The following is a 16,475-nucleotide window of genomic DNA, read 5'->3' as shown; positions in this document are numbered from 1 at the left end:
GTCGCATAATAGCTATGTCCAAGAGGCCTTTATTATTGTATGCACCTTGAGGTGACAGATTGTGGGTAAGGGAATGTGCATCACCTTAGGCAACAAGGTGAGCAATCAGGAGCAGGAATCCAATCTGATATCCCCCTGTCCATCAGTTAGATGGACCTTCTCATGTTGAGGTTTCAGTGTTGATAATAATCCTTCCATTTGATACAGTGCCTTATTACGTTGTCAAAACATCTCAAAGCATTTCACATGATTTTACTATAAAATGTGTTTGTAGGCAAACATGGCAGCCGGTTTTGCATATAAAATTGTTCTACATGCAGCCATAAAGTGAATGACCAATTTTATCTGGGGGATTGCTGGCCAGGACAACAGGAGAAACTCCCTTCTCGTTTTGAGTAGCATCATGGGGTGTTTAACATCCACTTGTACAGGCAGATGGGAGCTTGGATTAATATCAAGCCAAAGGACGACACCTCCGACAGTGCAGCACATCCCCCAGCACTGCATTGGAGTGTCAGCGTAGACTGTGAGTACAGTGTCCTGACATGGGACTTGAACCCACAACCATCTGACTGAAAGGCGAGAGTGTTCCTAACTGAGACAGACAGACAGGTGTTATTTCAGAAACTCAAGCCTTTGGGGTATAGTTTCTACTTGCTCAGATGAACGGCTTATTTCCATGCCATATCAATCTATGTAACTCTGTCTCGGGTGAGGGGGGCTTTCAGAGTTAGAGTGGGATTGTGTAAGTGGCCCCAGAACAATACTTTTAGATAGACAAAGGCAGTTCAGGATTTTAAATGAAATTACAGTATAGGCACCAGGAAGTGTGTCTTTACAATTAAGAGAGTATTGTAATTAGCAGCTGGAACAGATAAACAGGAAGGGTGATCATGGCCCCAAACACTGACTGCAAGAGGCAGCTTAGTGCTATGATGGAAAGAAGGTGGGAAGATCAAATGGGCCATAGTGACTTTTTCAAACAAACCTCTTGTGTGATCCTGTGAGACATCAGCAATTTCAGTAATAGCACGGATCTGAGGTCACCTCTGACAGTGCTTCTCATCGTGATGGCAGAAGGAAACTTTCACCTCTAACACGTCCAGTTACTTCTAGTTCTCCTTTCGACTTAGAGATTAGTAATCAGGGCAATTGTTAACATATAAAGTGTTGGGGAAAATCCCCTACCAACCCCTAGGAAATCCCCAGCAGTAATTTCAATATTCTCACTAATAAATTGTGCTTTGGGACATGGGAACATAGAAATATAGGAACAGGAGGAGGCTATTCAGCCCTCCGAGCCTGTTCTGCCATTTAATTAGATCATGGCTGATCTGTATCTCAACTAATCCTTTCAATTCCAATTTCCCACTTTCTCCTCATATTCCTTAATACCCTGACCTACCAAAAATCTATCAATGTCACTCTTGAAGATATGGATGGATCCAGCATAATAATCCAGCTTTCATATTAATAATAAAGGGAATGCCGATTTCATCAGCATTCACCAAGCAGTCACTGTTAAGCTGTTTTTTACAGGATTTTAGGTAAATTTTACAGAATATTATTTGATAATTAAAGACATTGTATGATTATTACTTATTAGATTCCTGCTGTCATATTATTTTAATCATCCAAAGGTTTGAAACAAATACGTGAAGCATTGCTTCATCTGCAGAAATCTGTTTTTAATGTTTCTGGTTGTGGGATAAAAGTGCCTCTTTGAGTTCAATCCCCACGAGTGATAATTTCTTTAAAAATGCCTTGTTAGTAATAGGATCATCTATGGTTTAGATGCTGACTAAACCAAGATAGGCGCACAGGCATAGGTAATTAGGCTGAAATTCTGGTCAGTGTTAGGTACAGCTCCTTTGTTGATGTGGATTGATAATTGGGAAATGGTGTGAGCCTCTGTACAGGGCTGATTAAAATCTCTGCCCACGTGTGTCTAGAGGAGACTGGCTCATTTTCCACTGTAAATCCCAACCTGAGTGGGTAAAAATCCCACCTGTGTCCAGATTCACTCTGTTGACGTAACTTTTCAGAGCATACAGAATGTCAAATTCTTAAAACACGGTCTTTAATTTGTTAAAGAAGTTTTCTGTAAATTTACTTTAAGAGCAATATAAAAAAATTTAATTCAACAAATTCCGCGAACTCTAAAACGCTACATGAACAGAGTTCTTTTCGACCCAGGTGAGATTTTTATCCAAATGTGGGTAGAAATCTGTTATGCACCTCACCTCACCAACAATGAAATTCTGCATACTCTGAAATACTGCATTAACGGAGTACATCTAGACCCAGATGTTTATCCTATTGCTCTACTTTCAGTGACCAATTCCAATGGATCACATGAAATAATCCTTTACAGTAATCTTGTTGATGATGCAGATGTTTTTCTGTAGTAAATCTGACAGGAAGTCAACTCCAGTGTAACATTTTCCTAAGAGTCCTGATTTACAGTGTTCACAAAAGAATTTGTAGATACTTTAGCATGTTGGTTAGAGCATTTGCTTTGCAGGGAAGAGAACCCGGATTTGATTCCCAGGCAGGACGAAACATTAGCCAAGTTTCCTTAACACCACACGCCTCTGTTTACCTAGCAGTAATTCGGAACCTGGTTGTTAGTCAAATGGAAGATCGAGTTCTGGGAGTAATAATCCCTTAAAAAGAAATGGTCACTCAATTCCCGACTGTATGTGTGCGTTTCACCCACAAAATACAGTCAATTCACTTATTGCTGTGCGCAATTGGCTGCCGCGTTTCGCCCACAAATATACAGTCAATTCACTTTACAGTGTGTTCTGTGAAGCGCTTTGGGACGTCCTCCCGACGTGAAAAGCGCTATATCAAATGCAAGGATTATTATTATTATTATTATTTACAGTATATTCTGTGAAGCGCTTTGAGATGTCTTAATGACGAGATAAGGTGCTAAATCAAATGCAAGGATTATTATATACCATTATATAGAGGGCACATTTTTGCCGGGTGACATTCTCCGAACAGGCACCAGTGACCCCAAAACTGGGTCCTCGAGCAGAGATCCAGAGAGACCCAAGGCAGATACATGCAGGACTCTCTATATACAACCCTCTTTGGCAATTTCACCTCATGAGTTGACATTAGGTCTCAGCATGATTCACTTGGTAGCACTCTCGCCCCCAAATGAGAAGGTTGTGGGATTGAGCCCCATGTTGGAACTTTGAGATTATGGGCTAGGCTGGCACTGCTCCATCAGAGGTGCGGTACTTCAACTGAGATGTTACAATGAAGCCCCTTCAATTTCTCCCAGTGTCCTGGCCAACAATCCCCTAATAAACTGCTCCTGGCTGTTTGTGGGATATAGCTGTCTGCCTACAAAAATAGTCATTATAGTTTACAGGGAACACTGTGATGTGCTTTGAGACATCCTCCTGACATAACAGGCACTATATCAAATGCAAGGATTATTATTTTAAACCCCCTTCCTCTGTGAACTCTTGTTTTATATATGTAACAGGCACAGGTTGGCAAGAGCCAAGGTTTGGGGACCCCAGAGTGTGTGTTGGGGTACTGCTGGAGTCTAAGCAATTGAAATCAGCTACAATCTTCACATTGCGTGGCACATTGCTGTGTGCAATTAGCTGCCGTGTTTCGCCCACAAAATACAGTCAATCCACTTTACAGTATATCCCGTGAAGCGCTATGAGACATTTCAACTGCATGATAAGGCGCTGTATCAAATGCAAGCATTATTATTATTATTGTAACTAACAGTGGATTAAAAATCCTTATCACCTTTCAGAGACAACCAGGTCTAAACCCATCCTCACTGGGACCCACCCAGTGAACACCACGGTGGATTACGGTGGAACGACCTCCTTCCAGTGTAAGGTCCGGAGTGACGTCAAACCTGTCATTCAGTGGCTGAAGAGAGTGGAGTACGGCAGTGAGAACAAATACAACTCCACCATCGATGTGGGTGGCCAGAAATTTGTGGTGCTGCCGACCGGAGAGGTGTGGTCCCGGCCCGATGGCTCTTACTTAAATAAACTGATGATATCCCGAGCCAAGGAGGAGGATGCCGGCATGTACATCTGCCTGGGAGCAAACACCATGGGATACAGCTTCAGGAGTGCGTTCCTCACTGTGCTGCCAGGTAAGCCTGTTCCCCTGCTCACAACCCACTCCGCTACACTTCCACTTCACTCAGCTGGCTCGGGTCCTCTGCCGTCCCTCATCCCTTTCGTTGCAACATTGGCGGCCATGCTCCAAATCTCTGGAGCTCCTTGCCTCAATCCCTCCCGTCTCACCCCCTCTCTGCCCACCTTCAAATCTCAGCTGAAGACTTTGTGCTTCGATTGTACCTTTGGTCATCTCCCCTCTAGCTCCAGTGGCTCCCAGTAGGTCGATTTCAAGATCCTCACCCTCATCTCTTTATCTCTCCCTATGTGTGCCTCTCCACTCAGCAAACTTGGGCTTGCTTACGTCACCAATCCGCACCACCATCGGTGGCTGACCCTTCACATTCTATACTCCTAATCTCTGGAATTCCTTCCTCTACTCTTCCGCCTCACCTCTTTTCTATCCGTCTTTAATTCCTGACTTAACATCTACCTCTTTGAACATGCTTCCGGTCACCTCCCACTTGCCATTCTCTCACTTCTTTGCTCAGCGTCCAAGTCTTTCTTTGTAAAGTACTCCAAGACATTACCCGAGGTGAAAAGCACTATATGAAAGCAAATTGTTGTTGTTATAAGTCACGGATTTCGAGCTTCTGTTTACCTGCGTGAAAGAGTTCCAATGATAATTCTCACACGGATTCTGCTGATAAACATGGCATTTTCATCACGATTTTATGAATGGCTTTGAGATCATTGAACAAGAAACTCAGGCTGTTTTTCTGATAAGTCATGATAATAATCCTTATATTTGGTGTAGTTCCTTTTACGTTGGGAGGACCTCTCAATGCGCTGTGCAGGATTCACTGTAAAATGCAGAGGCTGTGTGTTTGTGAAGAGCATGAAGAAATGGGTAAATGACCACCCCTACTTTAATGCCTCAACAAACAGCTCTGCAGCAAAACACAATGAAAGAATTAAGTGCATGACTGCTGTCACATTGCACATGAATTAAATTAAACATCTTGCATTTATATAGCGCCCCTCACACAGGGTAGGGTCCCATAGCGCTTGACAGTGACTGACGCTGACGCCTGACGCTGAGCCGGGTAGAGGGGGAAGTGACTGTAGGCACGGTTGAAGAGGAAGGTCTTCAGCTACGACCTGAAGATGGGGGAAGAGAGGGCAAGGTGGAAGGATAGAGAAAGAGTGTTCCAGAGTTTCAGGGCATAAAAGCGCGGCCACCAATGATGGAACAGAGGGCACGAGGGACAAACTGGAGGCTGGAGCCAGTTGAGTGGAGGCAGTGGATAGTGGGTTGGGGAATAAAGAGGTCAGAGAGGTAGGGAGGTGCCAGGATATGAAGGGATTTGAAGACGAGAGTGAGGATGTTGAAATCAATTCATTCGCTGACAGGGAGCCGGGGGAGCCTGGCTGGAATTCAGTACTAACATGTCCGAAATGGAATTAAAGTCAACATCTGTGTGTTGGATGCAGAAAAAAAGATCTGAAAATAGATTAATGGAATCACTTATAGTGTATCTGGAGCATTGTTCACATTTGCCAATTGTTAGCTTGCGCCCTGTTTTATTCACCAGAACCAATCAAACCTGGAGGTTTATAATGGACAATCTCCAGGAAAAAGGTTGCTGCTTGATTCTCTTTTCAAATAGTGGTAATCAGCATTGAGCTCAAGGCTGAGCAAGGCTGCCAAATTAATCCAATTTCTGGGTCACTTTCAAGGTCACGCAGTGTGCGGTCTTTGTATAACTTGAATGACCAGATCTGTGCAGTTTGGCAGGTTACTTGAGCCTAAAATTCTCAACAATTTGCACTTACACAAAGCCTTTTTGAGGTAGGGTCAACAACAAAATGACATTTGTATTGCGCCTTTCAAGTCAGGAGGATGTCCCAAGGTACTGGACAGTCAATGTTTCGGACCCGAGCTGGGGATCGAGATTGGGGAGGGTGGAGGGCAGGGGGGGAAGGAGGGTGATCGAAGGCACGGTCAAAGAGGAGGGTCTTGAGATGGGTCTTGAAGGAGGTAAGGGAGGGGGCGAGGTGGAGGGACTATGGGATGTCATTCCAGAGGTGGGGGCAGAGTGATGCCCCAATGGTGGGACAGGCGAGGCGGGGGACATGAAGCAGACCGGAACCCTCCGAGCGGACGGAGTGAATAGGTTAGTAGGGGGTTAGGAGGTCGTAGAGGTAGTGGGGAGCAAAACCATGGAGGGCTTTGAAGGTGTGGACCAAGATCTTGAACTATGTCCTCTGTGTGATGGGAAGCCATTGGAGGCAGGTGAGGATGGCGGTGATAAGGTCATGGAATCTGGTGCAGGAGAGGACGTAGGCTGCAGAGTTCCGGATGATCTGCTGCCTACGGAGGGAGGAGTTGAGGAGGCCGACAAGCAGGGAATTTGCATAGACAAACCTGGATGTTATGAATGCGTTTATGAGGGTTTCAGCGGCCTGTGAGACAGTGGCGGAGCTGGGTGATGTTGCGGAGGTGGGGGAAGGCAGAGCGGGTCATGGTAGGGATGTGGGGTAGAAAGGATAGTTGAGGATCAAACAAGACACCAAGGTTCTGGACTGGCTTAGGAAGATAGAGTGTGCAACCATGGATGGTGATGCTGTCAGCGCCTGAGGTGTGGAAGCGCTGATGGGAGCCAATCAGGAGAGTCTCAGTCTTGTTGACATCCATCTGAAGAAAGTTCGCTCTCATCCAGCACTTGATGTCTGACAGACATTCTATCAGCACAGCAGTGGAACTGGAGTCGAGGGTGGAGGCAGAGGGAGTTGGGTGTCATTCACATACATGTGGAAGTTGACCCCATGTCTGCGGATGATGTCATCAAGAGGGAGCATATAGAGATTGAAGAGGAGGGAACCAAGGAAAGAGCTCTGAGGAACGCCGTGCGAGATGCTGGAGGGTGCTAGAGGAGAAACTGTTTGTGGAGATGAAGTTGAGATGATTTGAGAGGTAGAACCATTCAAGGAGAGACAACATCTCAAAACACTTCATAGAGGCCATAACGCAGCATCGAAAAGGAGATTTTAAGGTTGTTGACCAAAGGGAATTGTATATATACTTGAAACCAAACAAATTGAAAAGCTATGGGGAAAGAAATTATTTCTACAGGCTGAAATTCTGCGACATGGGGATGTCCCATTGGTGGGATTTGTCCCAGTTGCACTTTCCTTTCAGCAAACGTCAGCTTGCTTTACGCTTCTCGACCCCTCGGTCGGTGGGCGAGCTTTGAGTCATTCTGCCCCTGCTCTCTGGAACTTCATCCTGGCTTGCCCCCTTCCCCCCTTCAAAACCCAACTAAACATGTGTGTGTCAGCCTGGCTCAGTGGTAGCACTCTTGCCTCTTGCGAAACACTGATTGTCCAGCGACTTGGGACGCCCTCTCGACGTGAAAGGCACTATACAAACATAATTTTGTTGTTGTTGCCTCTGAGTCGGAAGGTTGTGGGTTTGAGTCCCACGTCAAGACTTAGAAACACATAGTCTAAGCCAGCGTGGTCCAACAGCCAGCAGCAGGAGCCGGCAGTTGCGCAAAGCCTTTACTGCAGTCTGTCAAGAAGGCAAGCGCGTTTCTTACCAACTGCATCCTTAGCAACCAACCACCATCTCCTATCGCTGCAGATAGTGACCTCTCTCTTTGGAGAGAGATTGGGAGGGGGGGGGGAGAGGGAAAGAGTTGGGAGAGAAGGGGGAAAGAGAGTGGGGGCAGGTGGGGAGAGAGGGGAAACAGAGAGGGGAGACAGAGAGAGTGGGGAAGAGATAAAGGGGAAGAGAGGAAGGAGATGGGGAAGAGTGGGAGAGCGCGGGGAGAGGGGGGGAGAGAGGAGGAGAGAGAGGAGGGGGACGATGGGGGAACGAGAGAGGAGAGAGAGATTGTGTCTTCAACAACAACAAAAATTTCCACTTCCAGAGAGCTTTTGATGTAACTTTTGAAACAGGATGTGCGTCTCACAACACTTCAGATCAGAGCTCTGTCATGCAGAGAGGGAATGTCCAATCCCGCAGCAAGAACAATGAAGGTCATCAATTTGACCAACATTGTCTTGTGTGAACAGGGAAAAAGCATAGTAACATAGGAATTGCTGGACAAAAAAAGACCAAGGTCCATCTAGTTTGCCTTCCACTATTCTGGTTGTCGCATGCTACAATAATGGAGATGTTGATAGAAATTAATTCTGTATGGATTAGTCTAAAACAGAGTGGAAAGCTTTAGGAAGTATAGATCCAAAGTTGACTGATTCTTTATAATAACAATAATAATAATCCTTGCATTTGATATTACGCCTCATTGAGACATCTTAAAACGCTTCACAGAATTTACTGTAACGTGAAAATATAAACAGAAGTCGCTGAGAACACTCAGCAGGTCAGGCAGCATCTATGGAGAAAGGAAAGTGAGTCAACATTTCGGGTTCACGATCCTTCATCAGAACTGTCCATAGATGCTGCCTGATCTGCTGAATGTTCCCAGTGACTTCTGTTTTTGTTTTCAGATTTCCAGCATCTGCAGTATTTTGTGTTTTGTTACTGTAAAGTGAATTTGACTATATATTTTATGGGTGAGGCATGGTAGCCAATTGCATATATTTTATATTATACACAATGTTCCAAGCATATTACATTTACTATATATTATGTCTCAAATTATTCATGAACTGTATCCCCAAAATATTATTATCTGAAAGATATCTATTTAATTTGTAATTGAATGAATGCATCACCCCCCTGTGTGCCTGCCAGCAATTCTGCAGTTGCAGAATCAAACTACAGTACTAGCAAGTGCTGAGCAGTTACATAGAGTGGTACAGCAAGGAAATAGGCCATTTGGCCTAACTAGTCTGTGCCAGTGCTTACAATCCAAACAAACCCCCGCCCCACTCTCCTATACCCCTCTATTCCCCTCTTCCTCATGCATGCATCCAGTTTTCTCTTAAATACATTGATGCTATTTGCTTCAACCAGTTTACTTCAGTGAGGTCCATATTCTCACCAGCTTATGGTAAAACAAAGTTAAGAACATAAGAGTTTCTTGGCGAAAGAAGATCGAGATCCATCCAATTCGCCTTCCACCATCCTGGCAGTCACATGACATGTCGTGTCCCAAACTATATATTGTATAGTTCCTCCTAAGCTCCCTATTAGATTTATTGGCAATCTTATATTTGTGTTGTCTAATTTTTGACTCACCAGCAAGCAGAAACAGACTGTGAATAGCCACCTTATCGATTCCTTTCATGAAAGTTTACAGTATCTCAGTGCCCTGGATTACCTTCCCCTAAACAAGAGACAATAAGTGCTATCTGGACTTATTCCTTAGCCTTTAGCACTATCAACCTGGTCAAAAGTCAAGATGTCTCAATGATGCAATAAGGTGCTCAATCAAATGCAAGGATTATTATTATTATTAAAATACTGCATCCAGGGATTCTTTCCATTTGGCCAGAACATCAAGAGAAACTCCCTTCTCTAGCACTCATTGCCTCAGCGATAACTAAGGAACAGTGCTTTCTCTGCTTCTGGATTCAAACATGGTAAGGAGCAGGTTCAACCAGCACTTTTGGTGCAAATCTTCATAACATCAAAATTAGAGGCATGCTCAGCAGTACAAAGGAGTTTATCTTTGGATCAGTCAAAAACCCTTATCGTGAGTGTTAAACTAATCCTGTCTTTGAAGACAATCATTTCATTACTTTGCCAAATTAAACCTTAATACCACCTTTCATCTCTTACACTGTCTCCTCTATTAGAAAATGAAAATTGATCACAAGGCAGAATAAGACCAGATTTGATCATTGCAAAACTTAAAATCCTTAGCAGGTCATCAATTTATAGTCTCCCTACTCTAATAATCATTACTCTCAAAGCCTGGATGTATTAAATCACAAGGCAAAAATAACCTGGAAAGAGGTGATGCTTTTTTGATGGAGGACTGGAACCAACACAAAACTACATCAACATATTGAAGAGGAAATGTGATGCATACATGAGGGAAATGGGAATAGGAATGGGAAATAGTCTGAGTGGAGGCTCATGCGGAGTATAAACACTGACATTGACTAGTTGGGCCAAATAAACTCTTTCTGTGCTGCAGCGTTCTATGTAATTCCATGTATTATTTTACACCCTAAGACTCAACTTACTGATCAAGAAATGCAACAGGACAATGCAAGTGTATGAGCAACCCCTAGGTGGAAATAACCTATTCACATTCACCTTGTCAAATTCTTTCATAATCTTAAACTCCCTCTATGAGCTCCCCCCTCAATCTCAAAAATAATAATAATAATAATAATAATGACTGTCTGTGGGACACTGCTGTTCGCAATTTGCTGCCACATTTCACCCACAATATATACAGTCAATTCACTTTTCAGTATATTCTGTGAAGCTCTTTGAGACGCCGCAAAGATATGATAAAGCGCTTTATCAAATGCAAGGATTATTATATATATATTACAATCATCTCAACTTCAGAGAGAAAAGCTCCAACCTGTCCAATCTTTCTTGATAGCTGTATCACCTCATCAAATGATAACATCTCTTTTCAAGCACTTATTAAGACGTTATTCATCAGTTTTGACAGCTTGTTTCCTTTGTTCAGTAGTTGTAGCTGACCAGCCAGGAGAAATTCCAGTGAGAACTACATTTAGTCTGTTTAACATAGCATTTCAGAGTGACCAGAACTTGGCCAACTTCTGAATCACAGCCTTAATTTTGATGTCATTTTCCTTCAAGAAATACAAAAAAAACTTGAAAACTAAGATGGAATTGAACAATTTACCCAAAGTTTTGCAAACTCTAAAATGCAACATAAACAGAGTGAATCTAGACCCAAGTGGGATTTCTCTCCACATGTGGGCTGCCTCCATTAGACAACCTGAGGGCTTGTCTCTGAACCAGTGTTACCACCTTTTAAAGGACTGAGGAGAGATCAATTTCTCACTTGACTCTGGAGAGTAGAGGACTGCTCACAATAATTTCCCCCTGGTGCCGTCCTTCAGTTGAGACATTAAACTGAGGTCCTGTCTGCCTGTTCAGGTGGATGTTAAAGATCTCATGGCACTATTTGAAAAGACAGGCCAACATTCCCCCAAATAAGATTGGTTATTCATTTCATGGGTTGTTTGTGGAACATTGCTGTGCACAAATTGGCTGATGCATTTGCCCACAAATACACAGTCACTCCACTTCATATTGTATCCTGTGCAGCGCTTTGGGATGTCCTCCCGATATGCAAGGCGCTACAAAGGATGGAAAAAATATTATTATGTGAAACTGTGATTTGGATACTCTTGAGTTGATGGATTTCTGTAAGAGGCTGACACCCCCAAAAAACCCTCACGTACTTAAAACCTGACAGATCAGAGTTATGAACTCTAAAATTCTAAGAGCTTTTTGGCCAAGCCTTCAGCTACTGCACCCCAAACCTCAGTGTCTTGCCCATGGATCAGAAGCTTATGGGTCCAAATCCCGGGTTCGATTCCCGTGCAGGGCAAAACCTTTTTTGGCAAGTTTCATTACTCCACGTGCCTCTATTTACCTAGCAGTAACTAGAAACCTGGTTGTTAGTCGATTAGCGGATTGCATTCCAGGGATAATAATCCCCCCACCCCCCGACACAAAAATGTGGTGACTCAATCCATGACTTTTTGTGGTGCACTGCTGTGCGCAATTGGCTGCTGCGTTTTGTCCACAAAATACAGTCAATTCACTTTACAATATTCTGTGAATTGCTTCGAGATGTCTCAACGACATGATAAGACGTTATAGCAAATGCAAGGATTATATCAAACATATTAAAGACTGAGATAGATATATTTCTTATTGTAAAAGGGTTTAAGGGATATGGGGATGAGGCAGGGTTATGTTATTAGCTGGAGTTAGATTAGAAGATCAGCATAATTGAATGGCGGGGCAGGCTCGAAGGGCCGAATGGTCTACTCCTGCTCCTACATGTTATGTTATTACATTATGTCAAATGCAAGGATTATTATTATTATCTTGAGTAACAGCTTACATCCTATAATTTTCTTCCTTTTTGCAGACGGGAGGGAGAAGGGAACAGAGGGTGTGGGAGGTGGATAGGAAGAAGGGGTTAGGATGGAGGAGGCCCATGTGGTATATAAACACCACCTGTGAAGGAATCAGTTTGGAATCAGTTAGTAGCACGCTTGCCTTTGAGTCAGAAGTTTGTGGTTTCAAGCCCCATGCTGGGATATTGAACTCATATAGTCCAGGCTGACACTCTGATGTTGTGTGTTACATTGTTGGAGTTGTTATCTTTCGGATGAGATGTTGAACCCATCTGCCTGTTCACGTGGACCTTAAAGATTCCATGGTACTAGGCGGAAAGAGAATGGAGTTTCTCCTGATGTACTGGCCAATAATCCCCCTAACAAAATTGCTCATTCATTTTATGTTTGTGAGACATTCATTCATGATAAGGTGCTGTATCAAATGCAAGGATTATTATCAATTTTATCATTATTCTTCCTGTGTGCAAATTGGCTGTTGTATTCATCTACAAAATACAAACACTGCACTTTATAGTAAATTCTGAGAAGTACTTTGAGACGCCCTCCATATTTGAAAGACAATATAATATTAATATAATAATATAATTATTAATAATTATTCATTATTGTTTTAATCATTAACAAATGCTGTAAAATGTGTAAACAATGTAAGAATTGATTTATGCATTGTTAGCAATATTCTGTTTCCCGACAGAAAATAAGTAGCGATAGGGTGATACCGGTGGTAGCTGAGCTTTCCAATTCTATGCCTCTGACCTTTACAACACCCTACCTCTTTGACGGCGCCTGCAGTCAACTTCCCCCTCCCTCTCCTCCTCCCGCCTGACAGGTGTCCAACCCCACCACTGTGAAGCTTTCTGAGATGTCATTCTACACTACATGACCTTGCTTTCAGTCATCTTTCTCCTCCCCACCGTCCCCTTGGCTCCCACCCCCAGCCCAGGCCAGGAGCCTGAATGGTTTTGAGGGGTGCTGACATCAAAGACGCTTATATATCATTGTAAATCTGATCATATATTGTATATCAATTGTGAATTGGTTTTAATTTTTTTCTGTTTTTGTTTGTCATCTCCTGTCTTCCTTGGTGTCCTCTGGGTGCCCCCTCCCCCCTCTCCCCCTCCCCAAAATTGTGCAGACCCGAAGCCCCCAAAGGCAGCCACGACCCTTCCCTCCACGGGCGGCCTCCCCTGGCCCGTAATCATTGGCATCCCGGCCGGTGCCGTTTTCATCTTTGGGACCATCCTGCTGTGGTTGTGCCAGACCAAGAAGAAGCCTTGCTCATCGCCAGCCTCGGCTGTGGCTGCCCACAGGCAACAACAGAGAGAGCGAATGTGCCTGCCTCAGGTACCGGACAAGGAGGGCATCACACCCATCAATTACGAGGAATACGTGGCTCAGCAGCAGCACCTGCTAACTCAAGGACCTCCGCTGGCTCCCCAAATGGGCCCCAAAATGTATCCAAAGATTTACACGGACATCCACACGCACACGCACTCGCACGTCGAGGGCAAAGTACACCAGCATCAACACATCCATTATCAGTGTTAGCTGGCTGGCCATGGTGTTTTTTTTGCCCGTTACTCCCGTCCCGTTTCCCTGTAATTCCCTGCAGAGAGAGAGACCACAGCAGAAGATCGAAGCATTTTCTTTCTCGTTGTCCGCCAACCCCCAGCCCACCCTCCGTCCACACTGCCAGTGAGATTCGAAGGCTTGGCTTGAAAAGGCAAACAAACAACAATAAAAAGACTTTTGGGGAAAGAGGTTAATGGAAAACATTTAGAGTTGGCCTGAAATTCCTGTGAGACACGAGGATGTTGACTTGGAACACGATGAGGAGAATGAGTGCTTCAAGGTAATGCTTTCGGAGAGATGGATGCCAAAAAGATTTGACTTCAAAAGATCAGATATATTTTCCAATAAACACAGCAACTCATTCATCTCGGACTTCCAAATCCAGTTTCTGAAGCGTTGTAAAAATCCAACTAGACTTCTGGGCAACATAGACGCTTTGCCCCCTGTCTCTCCTCCTCATTTCCCCTTCCCATCCTCCCCTGCATCCCAGTATCGAACAATTACTCTGTATGTATAAATTATGAAAACTACTTGAGGTATAATTGAATGCTGTGAGGTTAGTTCTTTTATGCAGTTAAATTCACTTGACAAGATATCTTATCCTTAACAACACCAAATAATATTTATATTATATATATATATTTCCCCCAAAATTACTATTGTCCAGAACATGAACAGAAAACTTTCATTGCATTTCAATTCAAAGGTACAAGAAACCTGCTCTTGATTAAAAAAATAAAGCTTAACCACAGGTTACTGCCAAACGAAAGTGCTGACTGTCTTGTCCACAGCAGAGGTTCTTAGCTCACTTGACGTTCAGAGTTACATAGTCTGCTATGTTACGTGGAGGTTTTACCTTGAAGGCGACAAATCAAAAACCTGCTATCTTATGTCTAAGCCACTGCCAAACATGAGGGAATGGAACAGCAGGACAATGCTTCATGATGTGAACAGAGATAGAGCAGGACGTGGAATAGGCATTAATTTTTCCCTCTCTCCCTCTCACCCCCTCCCCAGCACAAAATGCTGATGCTGTAATCTCTGTTTTAACCCTCCTCTATGTAGGCACGTTAACCCTTAAGCCATTGGAAAAAAATCAATGCTGCAGCCATAGGCAGTGGATGAAAATATTCTTGGAGGGTGGGTGGCTGAGTAAAACTCAGTTAAAGGGTTAGTCCCCATTAAGATACTGATAGACCTGACTGACAGGTCCATCGGTCAATTAGAGGTGAGAGTGCCCTGACGAGCAGACCACTGGACTGGAAATAGGCAGGCTGGCAAGTTGGGGGAAGGGCAAGAGGGGGCTGTGGGTTGGGAGGACTGACTGGGCTCAGGGCTTTCCCCTCCTTGCTCCCCTTACACAGGTGCTTGGAGATAGGAGTTGGATGAGCCCCCTCTAGCCTGAGCACCCCGCTACTTATGGCTACAGCTCAGTCCCTTGAGGCGAACAGAAATTGTTCCCAGAAAGAGATAGAACGCAATCACCTTATTGTCACTGCACAATCACATTTCAGTGACCTTGTTACAGGACACAGGACCTCAGCAGTGCCTGCTACGCAGGTCAGAAAGAAGCTAACCGCAGATATAAGCCTTTGTAATTCTATATAGATTTTAAACAGAAAGTCATGTATATTTTAATTTATTTTGTTAAGTGAGAGAAAAAAAAGTGTATCATATTTTCCTCTAAACAGGTGATCCTATAAATATTTTTGATGAAACGAAAATTAATCATTGCAGATATTCTTTGTGTGTTGTGTGACCTTGTGGTCCCAGGAAACACCTGATTAAAAACGGATGGGAAAGGCGGGGGAGGGGGGGTGGGGGTTGTAAGATTTTTTTAATACAAAAACCTTTTAAACAAAAGACAAATTTGTAGTTATCTTTATATCAAGAATCCAATGTAGTCGCTCCCTGTAATTTAACTCTTGCTTGTTTTGTGCTGGGTGTGTTTTGACCATTAGGCAGGTCTGGAATGCATGACATGTTCTTGTCTACATTTAAACCACAGGTTGTTTCATATGAAAGGTGATGTTATGACATAAAGACTGACGTGACACTGCGTTCTATGAGCGAGTTCTGGCATTGTTATTCCAGAATTTAATCTGACCCATCTTCTGTTATTTCAAGGCAATTGCTAACAGCCAATCCAGATTCAATTGGTTCTTGGCCAACAATCCACCCCGCCTCCCCCACCCAGATAAAAATCGGTCATTCACTTCATGGCTATTTGTGGGGCATTGCTGTGAGCAAATCAGCTGCCTACAAAACACACAGTCATCACACTTCGCAGTAAAATCCCATAGAGCGCTTTGAGACATCTTGACAACACAATGAGACGCCATAACAAATGCAAAGATTATTATTGATCATGATAAATGGATATACATTAGCTACAGTATCTCCCTTATTAAATTTGCCTACAAAATGTACAGTCACGATACTTAAAATGGTCAAGGATCATTTTGCTGTGTTTCTTCAATGATTTCTTTATTACAAACTGTAAAATTCCGTGACCCCCAACTCACAGGAACTCCGCTCCAAATCAGTCTATTCTCAGCGGGAATAGAAATTCCCTCATGTCATGGTGTGACGTGCATCCGGTTACTGTAAGCAAGGAGACCCATTCAGATTTCTTAATTAAGGAATCGTTAAGAAATGCTGGAAAATGTACCTCAAGGTTTGCAGTGGAAGCTGACTCTAATGATTTGCTATTAAAATTGTTACCGCATCATC

General features: G+C 43.5%; 1 protein-coding gene across 4 annotated transcripts in view; it reads left to right on the top strand.

Annotated features, from left to right (window-relative positions):
* fgfrl1a (fibroblast growth factor receptor like 1a) overlaps positions 1-15,544 on the top strand; it is a 161,132-nt gene extending 145,588 nt beyond the window's left edge. For all 4 annotated transcript variants that reach the window (XM_042343400.1, XM_042343404.1, XM_042343409.1 and 1 more), the window contains 2 exons: positions 3,791-4,144; positions 13,306-15,544. In XM_042343400.1, coding sequence (XP_042199334.1) covers positions 3,791-4,144; positions 13,306-13,718 — 767 coding nt within the window. In that variant the 3' untranslated portion in view covers positions 13,719-15,544. The remainder of the gene's footprint in view (positions 1-3,790; positions 4,145-13,305) is intronic.
* Positions 15,545-16,475: the final 931 nt, after the last annotated feature.

The sequence above is a fragment of the Callorhinchus milii genome, unplaced genomic scaffold, assembly GCF_018977255.1.
Source record: "Callorhinchus milii isolate IMCB2004 unplaced genomic scaffold, IMCB_Cmil_1.0 Scaffold1, whole genome shotgun sequence".
In the NCBI taxonomy this organism is placed as follows: Eukaryota; Metazoa; Chordata; class Chondrichthyes; order Chimaeriformes; family Callorhinchidae; genus Callorhinchus; species Callorhinchus milii.
This window is presented reverse-complemented; position numbering and strand designations above follow the sequence as displayed.